The sequence below is a fragment of the Panthera leo genome, chromosome B1 (assembly GCF_018350215.1).
Source record: "Panthera leo isolate Ple1 chromosome B1, P.leo_Ple1_pat1.1, whole genome shotgun sequence".
NCBI classification, from domain to species: domain Eukaryota; kingdom Metazoa; phylum Chordata; class Mammalia; order Carnivora; family Felidae; genus Panthera; species Panthera leo.
In genome coordinates this window covers 6249399-6264773 of record NC_056682.1, presented here as the reverse complement: position 1 = coordinate 6264773, position 15375 = coordinate 6249399, and the positions used below count along the sequence as shown (strand labels likewise).

At 37.8% G+C, this 15375-nt stretch overlaps 1 protein-coding gene across 3 annotated transcripts in view; it reads right to left on the bottom strand.

The window, feature by feature from the left end:
• MCPH1 (microcephalin 1) overlaps positions 1-15375 on the bottom strand; it is a 269778-nt gene that overhangs the window by 166019 nt on the left and 88384 nt on the right. For all 3 annotated transcript variants that reach the window (XR_006201405.1, XM_042934174.1, XM_042934173.1), the window contains exon 10: positions 1371-1408. Coding sequence is in view for 2 of the 3 variants with exons in the window: in XM_042934174.1 (XP_042790108.1) it covers positions 1371-1408 (38 nt within the window). In the remaining variant the exon portion in view is untranslated. The remainder of the gene's footprint in view (positions 1-1370; positions 1409-15375) is intronic.

Genomic DNA, 15375 nt, shown 5'->3' with positions numbered 1-15375 from the left:
TCTAGTCTTCTCGAGGATGTCAATGCGCAAGACCCATTTCTTTACATGTGAAATGAAAGGGCTGAACCGTAGCACAGTTTAAATTCTCAGAGATCCCTAGGGCAGAAAACATGAATGGGCCAAGGCCCAGGCCCTATCACCACTTCAACCAGAGAATCTGTGCTTACTGGGACAAAGAAAACAAAAGCAATAAAGAAGTGAAACGGTCTAAATGATATGCTCCCCAGAACCCATCATTTCTGCATATTGATGATTTTCCTTATTCCGAGTCTGGTAGCTGCCAGCTCTTTGCTGGATGTGTTAATCAACAACAAGTGTCTCTTCGAGACATGGCTAATCAGTGTGGTATCAGAACGTCTAGGTTTTGCTCTTAGCTTCAGACACGAAGTATATGTGGGGGGTGGGGGGAAATAAAAAGAGAATATGGCCTGAATGAAAACTTTCATTTTCAAAACTTTGAGAAAATGATTATTTACTAGTATGTTTTATCCTGGGAGCAAAACTACAGACTTTTAAAAATACTACACCTACCATTCTCAATTTTCACTCCCGTATTAGACTACGTAGAATGTTCAGTATACTTCATAAGAGATTAACCAACATTGTTGACTGTGCTCTTTTTCCAGTAGCTAATGTACGGTGTTTGAACAATCAGTCCTTTTAATTTCACATACCATGGGTAGGAAAAGGACCCTGCAACAGAAAGTATTGCAAGCATGCACTTTTTTGCAGGCAACTTTTCATTGAAATGTCCCAATATTTTGATGAATGTCTTCAAACCTTAAAACCTATGACTGATAAAAAAAAACAAAAACAAAACAAAACCTATGGTTTTCCCCTTTAGACAGGAATTCAAAAATCTGCTACAAAGAATATGGTGCTATATTTTTGTTGGATGTGCTATATATTGTGTTACATGTTTAAGGAAGACGATAAGAGCGTGCCAACAAGCTATTAACTCTTTTCACAAAATGTGCAGATAGCGGCTTTAATATAGTGGTAGAGAGCTTCCCACCAAAGTGTTTCTTTAAGAACTGTGAAGGAGTCAGCGAGCGATGCTCCATTTACTGAACTTTCATGGGGTAAAAGTCGTGGACACACAGAGCCCGTAGATATGAAGCAAGCAAGAAGAAAAGCAAAATACTGTAATACCTCTTAATGCTATCTAAACAACTCCAAAAGTCTTCACTGCTAAACTGTTCATAGTCTCTTATTTCCAGGGTTCTTCTTATGCCAATGTCAATTATATAGAGTAAAAGCAACATAGTGCAACGCTACGAGCTGTGTTACAAGCATAGCATCACAGAATACGAAAGAAAAATCCAAAATTTTACATTGAGTAGAAAGTTATCAAAACAAGGAGTACTTACTCAGATGGCATGCTTGTCATGACTAATGTTCTTGTTGGCTAGAGATTTCAAAAGAGAAGGAACAAAAAACAGTCAGAAATGTAAAAAACATTTTTTCCCACAGAAATTAACTTTAATACATTTTTTGAAAAAGTTACATCACTTAAAAATAAACATTTAAGCATATATCAAAAGAAAAAAACTTTATACTCCTGGAAAAAAAAAAAGCAGCACAAGAGATAGAAAGTCAGTTACTTATCCCTAAATCAATCCAAAATAATCCAGGGCATGAGGTAGAAAAGGAGAGGGGGAAAAAGGCTTCCCTCCAGAAGTCCATCCTACTAGTTAGCTGGCAGACCACCAAAGATGCCATCCTGCTTATAGACGTGCAAGGAGGGCGAGAGTAAGAAAGGCATTTTTCACAGGCCGAAGAGCCATTTTTCCTTGCCTAGGTGGTACACACACAATAACACTTATGTTCCTGTTGCGCTGGTCAATCAAATCCTTTAACCTCTTGCAAAGAGAAGCTCAGATAAAAAGGCATCGCTTATTTATGGGTCAGCATCTGCTATTAACTGGAAGTGTAAAGTTTTTTTTTTTTAATGAGTTTTTAAATACTTTTTTTATTTACATAAGAAAAGCATGCTGACAGCAAAATATAACATATTCAACGCTTTGGAAATATATCATTAGAAACATAAATTCCCCAGTAATTCCACCAGTGAGAAAAATGACTATTGTTTAATAATTGGGTATATATTCTGCCAAATGTTCTTTCCGTGGGAGGGTGTGTACATATAATTTTTCAAAAAAAAACAAAAATGAACTCACATTATTTATACATTTTTGTAACTGATGTATTTCAAACGCAACCCACTATGTATTGTAACCATGAACTAACCATTGTACACGTACTGTGTCTTGAGGGACCAGGCGAATAAACGAGGAGAAAGAACAAGAGGCATTCAGAGGACCCCACGTGGACACACACCATGGAGTCAAAGGGGCCTGTACTGTATGGGTATATCTGGGGAAGGTGGAGGAAGGAGAATGAAGAGATAACCCGGATCACAAAGATACTCGATGGAGAACTCAGAGATGTGGCAGACGTGCTAACTCAGAGATGACTGCAATCTCTTTTCAGTTACCCTTGCAGAATAGTCTATTGTAACTCTCATCTGTTTGGGATACAAAGGGAACCACTGTAGCACAACTTTGTGGGCTGAGTCTGGAGACTCAGAAGCCTCTCTGTGGGTGTCTCTGATCACCAAGGGAGATTCTGGCTGAAACCTAATCACGATCTTCAGTGTTAGCCTTGAATGAAAACTACGCAGGCGTAGTGATGTGACCAGCACCAATAAAATCCAAGAAGCGCCCCTTCCACGGCATCTACTTTCTTCTGTAGAACCATCCAAGCGATGCCAGGAGAGTGTCATCTGTGGGGGCAAGTATCCCAAGGAACGAAGGGGAAGGGAAAAGGAAATCCTCCTGACTTCTACAATGCGAGGCTTCCTCCCCATGGCTTTGCCCTTCTTTACCTGCACTCATTCTCCAGGCGATCTTTCGTACAGCCTCAGGGTTTTACATACTAGCTGCATGCTGGCGGTTCCCAATACCGTATCTCTAGCACAGAACTATTCCCTGATGCCCAGACTCAAATATTCTACCGCCTACATGGGAAGGAAGTTCATCTGGAGGTCTAACAAGGATCTCAGATTTAACATGTCCAAAATTAAGGTATCGTTCCAGCCAGGCAATTAGGCAACAAAAATGAAATAAAATAAAAGACATCCAAATCGGAAAAGAAATAAAGCTATTTCTATTCATAAATGAGATAATCTTATATGAGGAAAGCTCTAAAGAACCCAGAAAAACTGTGAGAACTCATAAATGAATCCAGCAAAGATGTACTATAAAAAAATCAGTGTGCAAAAATCAGTTGTATTTTTATATATGGATAATGAGCACTAAGAAAAGGAAATTAAGAAACAATTTCATTGATAATAGCATCCAAAAGAACAAAATACTTGGGAATAAAGTTAATAAAAGAGACACAAAAAAAATGTACAGTGAAAATTTAAAAAAACATTGATGAAAGAAATTTCAAAAGACCTAAATACACAGAAAGACATCCTGTGTTCCTGCACAGGAAGACTAATATTATAAGATGACAAGACTATCTAAAGTAGACTTAACACTTTGTAAAAATGGAAAAACATCCCAAAGTTTATATGGAACTCCAAGAAAATCCAAATAGCCCAAACAATCTGGAAAAAGAAACACAAAGCTAGAAGCCCAACACTTCACAATTTCAAAACTTACTACAAAACTACAGTAATCAAAACTGTATGGTATTGACATGAGAACATATGGATACAGAACTGATAGTCAAGAAATAACTTAAACATCTAAGGTCAAACGATTTAAAAAAATTTTTTTTAATGTTTGTTTATTTTTAGGAGAGAGAGAGAGAGAGAGACAGAATGCAAGCAGGGAAGGGGCAGAGAGAGAGAGAGAGAGAGAGAGAGAGAGAGAGAGAGAGAGGGAGACACAGACTTCAAAGCAGGCTCCAGGCTCTGAGCTGTCAGCACAGAGCCTGACACGGGGTCTGAACCCATGAACCATGAGATCATGACCAGAGCTGAAGTCGGATGCTCAACCAGGTACCATTAAGGTCAAGTGATTTTTGACAAAGGTGGCAAGACCATTCATATGTAAAGAACAGTCTCTTCAACAAACGGTGCTGAGAGAACGAGATGGCCACATACAAAAGAATGATGTTGGACCTTCGCCTTATTTTTTAAAAAATTTTTTTAATGTTTATTTATTTTTTAAAAAGGAGTGATACATAGCATGAGTGGGGTAGGGAGGAGAGAGAGAGAGGGAGACACAGAATCTGAAGCAGGCTCTAAGCTCTAAGCTGTCAGCACCCGATGCGGGGCTCAAATCCACACACCATGATATCATGACCTGAGCTGAAGTCCGGACGCTTAACCAACTGAGCCACCCAGGCGCCTCTGGACCTTTACCTTATACCACATACAAAAATTAACTCAAAATGGATCAAAAACCTAAATTTAAGAGCTAAAGCTATAAAAAAAAAAAAAAAACAAAACAAAACAAAACAAAACAAAAAAAAAACCTCTTAGAAGAAAACAAGGGAAATCTTCATGACACTGGATTTGGCAATAGTTCCTTAAATACGGCACCAAAATCACAGGCAAAATGAAAAAAATATATTGGACTTCATCAAAATTTAAAACTTTTATGCATCAAAAAACACTATTAAGAGAATGAAAATATAACTCACAGGTAGGAGAAAAAAAATCTGCCAATCCTGTATCTGACAAGGGTTTAATATCCAGAATATATAAAGAACTCCTACAACTCAGCAAATAAAAGGACAAACAACTCATTTTAAAAATGGGCAAATAACGTGAATAGACATTTCTTCTAAAGAAGAAAAGCAAATGGACAATGAGCACATGGAAAGATGTTCCACATCACTAATTAGGGAAATCCAAAACAAAATGAGATACCCCTCAGTGAGATACCCCTTCCTGCCTAACTAGGTTGGCTACAATTAAAAAAAAAAAAAAAACATGAAAAATAACTAAAGCTGACAAAAAGTGATGCCACTATTGTGGAAAACAGTTCGGTGGTTCTCCAAAAAGTTAAACACAGAATTACCATACAATCAACAAATTTACTCCTAGGTATATACCAAAAAGAATTGAAAACATGGACTCAGATGCTTGTGTGAGAATTGTCAATATAACATTATTCACAACAGCCAAAAGGTGGGTATAGCCTATGTGCTCAACAATCGATGAATGGATAAAGTTAATTTGGTGTTACACGCGGTGCAAATTATTATTCAGCCATAAAAAGTACTGAAGTTCTGATACATACTATATCATGACTCTTGAAAACATTACACTAATTGAAAAAAAGTCAGACATAAAAGACAAATATTGTATGATTCTACTTATATAAAATATCTAGAATAGGTAACTTAGTCGAGACACAAAGTAGAACAGAGGTTACCAGAGGCCGGGGGGTGGGAGGGAATGGGAAGTTATTGCTTCATGAGTTCAGAGTTTTATTCTGAAGTGAAGAAAATGTTTTGGAAATAGACAGTGATGTTGACTGCACAACACTGAACACAGTCACTGAACTGTACACTTAAACAGGTTAAAAAGGCAAATTTTATATTATATATTTTCTCTCACAATAGAAGAAAACAATTAAATTACCGATCTTCTCTCCCAAGCCCACTTCTTCTATAGCTTCGTTGGTTTAATGCTATTTCTACTCCTGCTCAAGTTAAGAACATTTTTATCATCGCTCATTCATCATTATTTTCTCACACCCCACATCCAATCCATTGATTCTTCCCATCAACTCAACCGTGCACATGTATCAGAACATGGATACATCTACCCCACTTGAAATATTCCATCATCTCACATGGATTACCGTGAAAGCTACTTAAATCATCTCCCAGCTAAAATCCCCCAGTAACTTGAACAGTGACTAGTGGACAGTAAGCACTCAAAATAATACTAGTTTACTATTTATTATAAATAGATGAATATAAAATGGGAAGTAAGTACACACATACTTCATACACATGAATATATGAATATAATCTATTAATCTATTCTATTAATACCACTCAAAAAGGGAAAATCATGGACATGACCCCTATTAAGTCTGAGTGAAGGAAGGTTGGACAGTTAAGTCAACCATAAGCCTGACAGTACCTTTCATCCTCAGCCAAGGGAGAAAAACAGTTGTATATAAAGAAACTCAAACCCCAGAATAAAAGTCTAAGTGCAGAGAAAAAAATACACAGAAGGCAAAAAAAAAAAAAAAAAAACAAAACAAAACAAACAAAAAAAACCCACAAAAAACTGACTTGTAGATATGTGATATGGAATCTAGAGGATGAAAGGTTCATTTACACAGTCCAGCCACAGAACCTACAAGAGACAAGCTCTCCCTCGGGTACAATGATCACACAAGTGCCATGACAGACAGCACATGTTCAGGTTGGTGTGACAAATGGTTCTGGCCTGAAATGCAGCAATGTTATCATTAAGCATATTTACTTATCTGTTCCTATAAATTAGGTATTAGGAAATATATCCAATATAATTCCCTTGATTTAAGGAAAGCTTTTAAGGAAGCTCCTTAAATAACAATATGGATTGGTATCTGCAACTTCTTTAAAGATGAATAACAAAATAAGATGGTTAATGGGTGGAGAAATATATGATAAAGTAAAAAGAGTTAGTTGCAGAATCAAGGCTGGAGGAAAAACCCTGTGAAATACTTTAAAATGGAACAAAAGATTACCGGGTATCTTTAGGGGACACCTACCTATGAGTTGTTCAGCACACACACCCTTCAGGGTTATCTGCTTCTATGGGGCTTATGCCTTTCATGGTCTTTGAGCTATTTTACAACTCTATTAGTTGTATAAAATTGATAGTGATGCAAATATTCTTATCTGTAGAAATGCAAAGTCCCTCCAGTGGATGCTCAATTGACTTCCCTCTCCCACTCCTGACAAAGCCACTTTGGATCTGTTAACAAAGCCACGTCAGCACTCCTTATGGTCCATTAGCACGTCCGTTCTGTGGATTCTCCTCCAAAGAGGATAAAACAACTTTCCTGTCTCATCATTAACTAATGAGTTAAATAAAATCTTTAACACATATTCATTTTCTGTGAGTGAGAAAGTTATGATGTACCTTTAAGAAGATATCTTTTAACAGTTATGCAGGTTTTCCACCAAGATGCCCAATAGATTCATCTGACAGAAGTAGCTAATCTTCATCACCGGAGAATACTCCACAGGAAGCTTTTAGTCCAGGAACATTTATTATTGGCTTCCAAAGCTGAATGCCAAGTGGCAACAGAACTTTGCTGACTCTCTGTTTCTCTAATTTCAATTTTCCTCTCTACTAGCTTTTGTTTTGTTTTGTTTTGTTTCATTAAGGGATGTATTATTCTCCATTGGTGGAAGCAATGTTTAGGAATTTCGTTTTATGGTCTGACTACTTAGTGTTCTATATAAATTAATGAATGGATTATAGAGATGTATTCTTTTTTGGTAAGAGACCATAGAGCACTGGGTTTATTAGTCTTTGCTTATTTGCCCATTTTGGAGCTAAAAATCAATTAAGACTTTCATTCCCACAAGGAAGGAGAATAGCTCTTTGAAATCTAGACAGGTTTTAGTATTTCTGTCTTTATTCTTGACCAGTGGCTGAAATTATAACTAACTCAAATATTTTAAGAATTCAAATTCACACAGTTAATATGTTTGGAAATTAATATTAGTTTAATAAGTTTCACTTAATGAAAACAGTTATGTCTTATCTGAATCATCCATGTTAAGTATAATATAAACATACATTTTATTCTACTTGGGTTTATTTTTCCTAGACTTAGGTTTATTGGTCAGATAAAATAAGATTACTCCTATATAATGCTTAAGATTATAAAAACTAAATTTGTGACAAATCATTATTCTAACAAGCTTTTTACATCAATACTAATCGTGTTTAGTAATATGTCAGCATGAAGATAATTTCCAGGATCTTTAGTGTTAAATTAATTAAACAAGGAGGCCATTAGACTAAGGTGGCTTTAAAGCTTTAGTAACCTACATAAGCAAACCAGAATGGGAGCCTATAAATGCCTTAAGGCTAAGAAATCAAAACCTAAGAACAACCAATCCGGAAGAGCCAACTAAGTTTTCCCATATAAGACAACCGCTTAACCTACAGCCAATGGAATAATTTTCTTGCTTTGATTCCACCTCTTCTCTATAAGTATTTTCCCTAGCTTATGGCAGGGGAGAACCCCTAACCACCTCCAGTTTGGCAGTGCCTGATTCAAATCAAATTTTGCTCAAATAACCTCTTAAAAATTTTAAGGTGCTTCAGTTTATCTTTTAATATTAGGTTAACATAAACCTTGGGCAGACATTAATTTAAAAATTGTTGGAGAACTCAGTAATTTATAAGAGAATACTGAAATACTGATTACTATATGTAGTTCTAATTTTTTATTTATCTTTGCTTATTTTTTTATGTTATACAGAAGCTCTGTCTTTGGGTCGTGCCAATGAACTTGTTCATTTTTGCAACTTTAAAAGGGTGTAAAGGAGACACAGCGGTTGGACGGTGTAATCGATGCCTTGCTGGTCTGCTAACATGCCTGGGTGAGATGGACATTTCTCAGTTATTCTCCCCAGTTTTCTATGAAACAGAATTTGGTTACTTTGGCTAAAAAATATAATTAATATGAATGGTTAAGTTTACACTAAGAGTAATACTGACAAAGGAATACAATCGTGCATATGTCTGTTTTTCAAAAAAAAAAAAAAAGAAGTAATTTTATATCTCTTAAAGCAGTGGTTTTCAAGTTTTATGGTCTCTGGACTCCTTTATACTATTATATAGTTTATATACTTTATACTGCTGGGGTTTACTGAGGAACCCAAAGAGCCTTTGTTTATGTGGATTATGGCTATCGATATTTGACCTCATAGAAATTGAAACTGAAAAGCTTTAACAATATTTATTGATGTACTTAAAGATAGCAAGAACGCATTGCCTGTTAACAGAAATAGCATCTCAGTGTTACTATTAAATTGCTGTGACCACATGAACACAACTCTGTGCTTAATGTGTCAGTCTGCCACAGGATAAGAAAAGGCATATTGAAGAACGAAACTTGGAAAGTTCACTTAACTTGCTTTAGTTTATAATACTTGGGCCTGAAGGAAAGCCCAAAATGTGTTACAATTTTAGTCAATCATGCCTGATGTCGACAGGCTGTTTTTTGGTTACTGATTACCCCTTTGCCTATGCAATGTGAATATTCAGTCTTAATTTTCCACATAATCTGCCTAATTAGAGAGCAAAGAGTGTGTTGTAACAGAGTAACTGTCTCCCTTTCATGTTGACTGTTTGATGCCAGTGATTAATAAAATAAAGTTTGCTCACTTAGGTTACAGTCTATGCTTATTTTTAAGTGTTTTCTTATCACTTAGATTAAATAACTTATCTGGTATTGGTTCTCGAGCACTCATGATCCTATCTTAAACATTTGTGTGAACCTCGTCCGGTAACTTTTTTGATTTTTGCCTTGGATCTTAAATATATAAAAATAAAACTTTAAGGATATCATTTGCACCTAAAACTATCCTTGAGATTTCTCAAAGAATCCCTGGAAATCAAGAAAATATGTTTTTTTCTTATAAGAGAACTGGGGGGTAATCAGGTTTATTGTGTCACTGTTTTAACGATCCATGTGAAATCAGAAGGGCCACTCAGCCTGTCTAGGTGAATATTTAATAGGTACAATGCTACACATAAAAATATTTCAGAAATCATAGGCTTTGGAGAAAATCCTTGATACTAGTTATTGGCCTTATTGTCCATAATGTTTTTACCTTCAGGGAAAACACTGGCCAGATGGTTGCCCGTGTTGAGTTTTCTTCTATTCGGGGTATTCTAGTCTCTACTATGCTGCTATCAGACAATTGTACAGTGTTGTAATTTGTTATTAAATTGCTAATTTGGGGGCGCCTGGGTGGCTCAGTCAGTTAAGTGTCCGACTTCAGCTCAGGTCATGATCTCACAGTCTGTGAGTTTGGGCCCCGCGTCGGGCTCTGTGCTGACAGCTCAAAGCCTGGAGCCTGTTTCAGATTCTGTGTCTCCCTCTCTCTCTGCCCCTCCCCTGCTCATGCTCTCTGTCTCAAAAATAAATAAAAACATTAAAAAAAATTGCTAATTTGGTGAGGGTCTTGTTTCTGTAACTTAAATCTAGCATCTTGTAGACCAATGGCTTTCAATTGGGGATGCAGACTTATCTACGATATATTCTCTAAATAAAAATATAGATGTCCGGGACCTAATTCAGGCTTACTAAATCTCTTGATAATTCTGGCATGTTCTTAGTGTATTTACTGTGTCTCAGGAACATTATACTACACTTTGTTCTAACCAGTTCCTGGATGTCTGAGAGGACACGCACCCCAGACCAGCATCCTCAACAGAAATCCCAGACTTCAAGCAAGGACGAGATCTCCTCCCCATTCCTTTTCTGAGTCTCCCAGACACTGTGTCTGTATCTGCACTCTCTCTCTACGGTCCATAAAGTCTGCTCTCACCTTCTGCTGGCTCGTGTTTGATTTCTATCCTGTGTGCAGCGGGGACCCTCCTGGCTGGTCCTGTGGGACCCCCTCTGGGTCCTTCGACCGGGCCTGCCTGCATCACTTTCACAAATAAATGCCCTTTTTAATATTTTTTACAGCAAAGATAATACTTACTGACTTCTTTGAAAATTGGTTTAGTCGCTTTCCTTAAATAAATTTTGCTTAATTTTTTGGTAATCATTTTATTATTTTGTTTCACTTGCCATAAAACAACCAGATTTTCCTGTCAGTAACATTACTCTTACATCACATCAGACTCTTCACATTTGAAAATTATGAGCAATAACTCAACATCAGCAATTTTAAGCCTACACATAGTTTTGTTTTCCCCTGATGCTCACTGAATGGCTCTGTAATAAGTTAGTGGCAGAACTTGAGACCCCAACACAGAACTTCTCAGAACCCTATGGAAAAAGAAGATACCAAGTAATTCAACTACTGATGCTTCACAGAATAAACGGGCTTCTCATGTCATCACGATGTTGCTTAGTTAGCTCTCAGACCAGACTATCAGGCTAGTCAGGATTCCCAGACCTCTGTGTGGTCAACAGTAGACAGCTTTTAAGAGGCAAACTCAAGGTCCCACAGAACAGAACTAACTACCTAGGACTAAATGAGTGGATGAGAGAAACTTTGTATGCTTGGTGACTTAGAATATTGTTGATATTGCTTTAATGTTCTGTTTTATGAATAAAGAAGCCCCTTCCCTTCCTTCTTAAGCTATCTGTAATTCAGAAGAATACAGTAGGCAATGCTTTTGCAAACTGTAATAAAATAATGCCTGATTTTCAAAGATTGCCTCAAAATTTGGAACCTTCTACTAAGTCCCTTTGCTTTCCATGGCAATACAGTTTTAGAATATGTTTTCCATCTTACCAGAATATAAGTGGAAAACCTGGTTATGAAACCGGGCCTTGCCTACAATGTCATATTTGACAATGATGCTCTGTCAGGTCTGGCTAGCCTCTGTGAAGGAGCTAAGACTGGCTTTACGCAGGGAGTCAATGCCCACAAAGACCTCCTGGGCAAACTGTCCTGGAATTGGCTTAGAGTCCCAGCCTCACAGATGCTGTGGAAGGTCTCTTCCTGAAAGAGCAAGGCCCTTAGGATACATCAAGGACATCAAGAAGAGAAATCCACCTAAATTTATGGGTACTGTGGACAAAATTTGGTGGAGAGTTGTCTTGGTATTTAACCTTGGGGTAGCAAATAACAGAGGGAAACAAAGATCAATCTGAAATCACTTATGAAAATGTTCAGACAGAAGCTGATTTTATTTGTTCAATATAACGTAGTTCTAGATTTTTTTTAATTTTTTTTTTTAACATTTATTTATTTTTGAGAGACAGAGAGAGACAGAGCATGAACAGGGGAGGAGCAGAGAGAGAGCGAGACACAGAATCTGAAGTAGGCTCCAGGCTCCAAGCTGTCAGCACAAAGCCCGACGTGGGACTCGAACTCACAAATTGCAAGATCATGACCTAGGCCGAAGTCGGACACTTAACCAACTGAGCCATCCAGGCACCCCATCGTGGTTCTAGATTTTAGAAAGCATCCCCCAGAAGGCCAACAAACACTCTTGCTGCCCCCGTGTAAATACTGGTTGAGATCAGGGGTGCCTGGGTGGCTCATTCGGTTAAGCTTGCAACTCTTGGTTTCAGCTCAGGTCTTGATCTCACGGTTCGGTTCGTGAGATTGACCCCTGCATCCAGCTCTGCACTGACAGAGTGAAGCCTGCTTAGGATTCTCTTCTTGCTCTCTCCCTACCCCCCCACCACTTGCATGCCTGTGCATGCACTCAATCCCTCTCTCTCAAAATAATACCATGCTTTAAAAGTGTCCATAATAAAATTTTTAAAATACTATTCTGGTCCATATCTAACTGGCAAGGCACACAAGAACCAGCAGGAGAACAACTCAAATCAAGGTACTTTATAAGGTCTTTCTTGTTCTGTGGAGCTGAATAAGCATCCAGATATATGAAAGCCAGGTATTTTTCAACTTCTTAGAAGGCTACTACTGGAAAATCCATAGAATGTTTTTTAAGAATCAATTATGCAAAAAGAGTATGTGAAGTACAAGAAATAGAATCAGCTGTAATTCAGGACCTCTTCCTGCAGCTCACTTGCTGCTGTCTCCATCCCTGACAGGGCGCCTGGCCTGCCCTTACCTCATGGGTCTTGTCTAAGACATGAGATAATGAAGTACTCACAAGGTTGCCACATGGTTAATAATTCTGTCAAAAGTAACTATTAATGCTAGCAGTTCTGTAAGTTATAACCTTCACAGTATGTCATTTCGTGAGAATACAAACCATTTCTCCAACCATTTATTGACGTAACCTCGGCTACGTGCCTCGTTGCGCCGATGGTAATCAAAGCAGGGAGAAAGTCCGGCCACCATATTCTCTTCCATGATGGTAACCTGATGCTCCACCAACCTGCCCCACCCCCCTCCCCCACCATCAAGTCTCTATGGAAGGTGATATTCTCGGTGTACAAATCTAATGAGAATCAGTAAGCCTTTGTTTACCTTCATTGGAAAAGACCAGCTAACGTTTATTAGAACCAACCACATTCAGTGTTGAAAAATTATCTAACGATTCTTTACAACTGAGACCTGCATTTACCTGTCCTGTAAGATGTATCCCTATTCTATGACAAGTTGATTCCCCAGGACAAAGTTGAACTTCACCTGTGCCCTGTGCCCCAGAACACAGAGCACAGGTTAAAAAATCTTCCCACCCTTTTGTGTTATGAAAAAAGCATAACACAAAGGACCACCCTTCTCTCTCATGCTACAAGACGGGGCTGTTAAAAAGAAGACCACAGGCCCAAAATGGCATCACTTGCGTCAGGCCAAATCACCAAACCACACTAATAATACTCAACCTAACAGCAGTTTCAACCTCCCCCAGAAATGCAGTGTTAACCATCTGTCAGGAATTTTCTGACCAGCATGGGTGAGGTAATCTGCCGGTGAGCCTTCTCCATATCTGGAAGGGAGAAGGTTATCTGCAGAAGGTGATCTTGCCTGAAGCAATTGTTTCTTTTGTTTTGCCAGTAACTTCTTTGCCCTACAATCCTTCTTATAAAAACTTTCCATTTTGTTCAACTCCTTGGTGGCTCCCATCTTCTTGCCAGATGCTGCTGGATTCAGGAAAGCCCATCAGATCTTCAGTATTACTCAGCTGAATTTTGTTTTTTAACGAGGATGCACCACGACTCTTCCTCAGAGACTCAAATAAGAACCTTGCCATCCTCATTATGATGACCATAAGACTTGCTAATGGCTCCCCAGTTCACCTGCACGTGTAAAACCCTGGGCCCCTTCGTCTTCTTTGTGACACTGTCATTAATGAAGATAGCCCCTACAACAACAGTCTGAATACAAATATCTTTCTAAATGTTTATTTATTTATTTTGAGAGAGAGAGAGAATGGACACATGCACATGGGAGAGGGGCAAAGAAAGAGGGAGAGAGAGAATCCCAAGCAGATTCCCCACCGTCAGCACAGAACCCAACATGGGGCTCGATCCCATGAACCGTGAGATCATGACCTGAGCCAAAATCAAGAGTCGGATGCTTAGCCGACTGAGTGTCCCTCAATACAAAGATTTTAATTGTCTTGTGCATTTTGTTTTTCACAGTTTTGGTGTCTGGCTCAGATGGGATTGTTCCTGCTTCTTCCCCTGTGCACCATTCCTGACGGTGATCTATGCACCCAACAGTGAGTCCAGCGCCTGATTCCGTGCTCCAGACTTTTGATACCACAGTGAGAACTTGATTTTGATTCTGAGTATTTACTTGATTTCTAGTGCTAGCTTCCCTTATTTATTTTAAAATTTTATTTATTTATTTGGAAAGAAAGAGAGAGAGCATATGCAAGGGAAGGGCAGAGAGGGAGAGGGAGAGGGCGAATCCCAAGCAGGCTCCCTGCTATCAATGCAGAGCCCAACTCGGGGCTCAAACTCACAAACCATGAGATCATGAGATCATGACCTGAACCGAAATCAAGAGTCCAACACTTCACAAGTGAATTCTATAACTGAAACTAAATGCCCTGAGTCTCCATGCATATATACATGTCATTCAGAAAGGCCATTATCACACATTTGACATAAGCATCATGAGATGGTGTTACCAAATGAGATTATAAAATTTCTTAAGGAAGCTATACTGTGACTGGCTTAGGAAGAAGGACTTGTCAATTGAATATTCCTAAAATCTCCAGAAATTAAAGAAATTGAACTCCCAGTATTTTCAACAATTAAAATAAAAATTATTCTCCTAGAAATCCAAATGTTTTAAGAATTCAAGTTCACATATTTTGGTAAATCTCTGGCAAACGATGCTAGCTGAATATTTTTGCTTTATTAAAAACAGCTATCTCTTCTCTGAGTTACCAGACAGAAGTATAGTAAAATAGTACATTTTTATTCTTCTTGTGCATGTCCTCCTAATCTTATGCAGACTTAGTGATCGAGTAAGCATTATTTTCTACATGATGTTTAAGATTATGAAAAATGTAAATTTGTATTTAACCAAAATGAATCATTATTTTGACAAGTTTTACTTTAACAGCGACTGTGTTTTACCATTATTAAATCTTTAAGATAATATCCAAGACATTTAGGTAACTTAAAACCTTCATCTGATGCTAAACTGAGTTAATTAATGGATATTCATTAATCATTGCTCAGTAAGAAAGGAATACAGAAATTCTAACAACTAAGCATAATTTTAAGGTTATATGCTTTTGATTCTTATTTTTATATGCTACAGAGA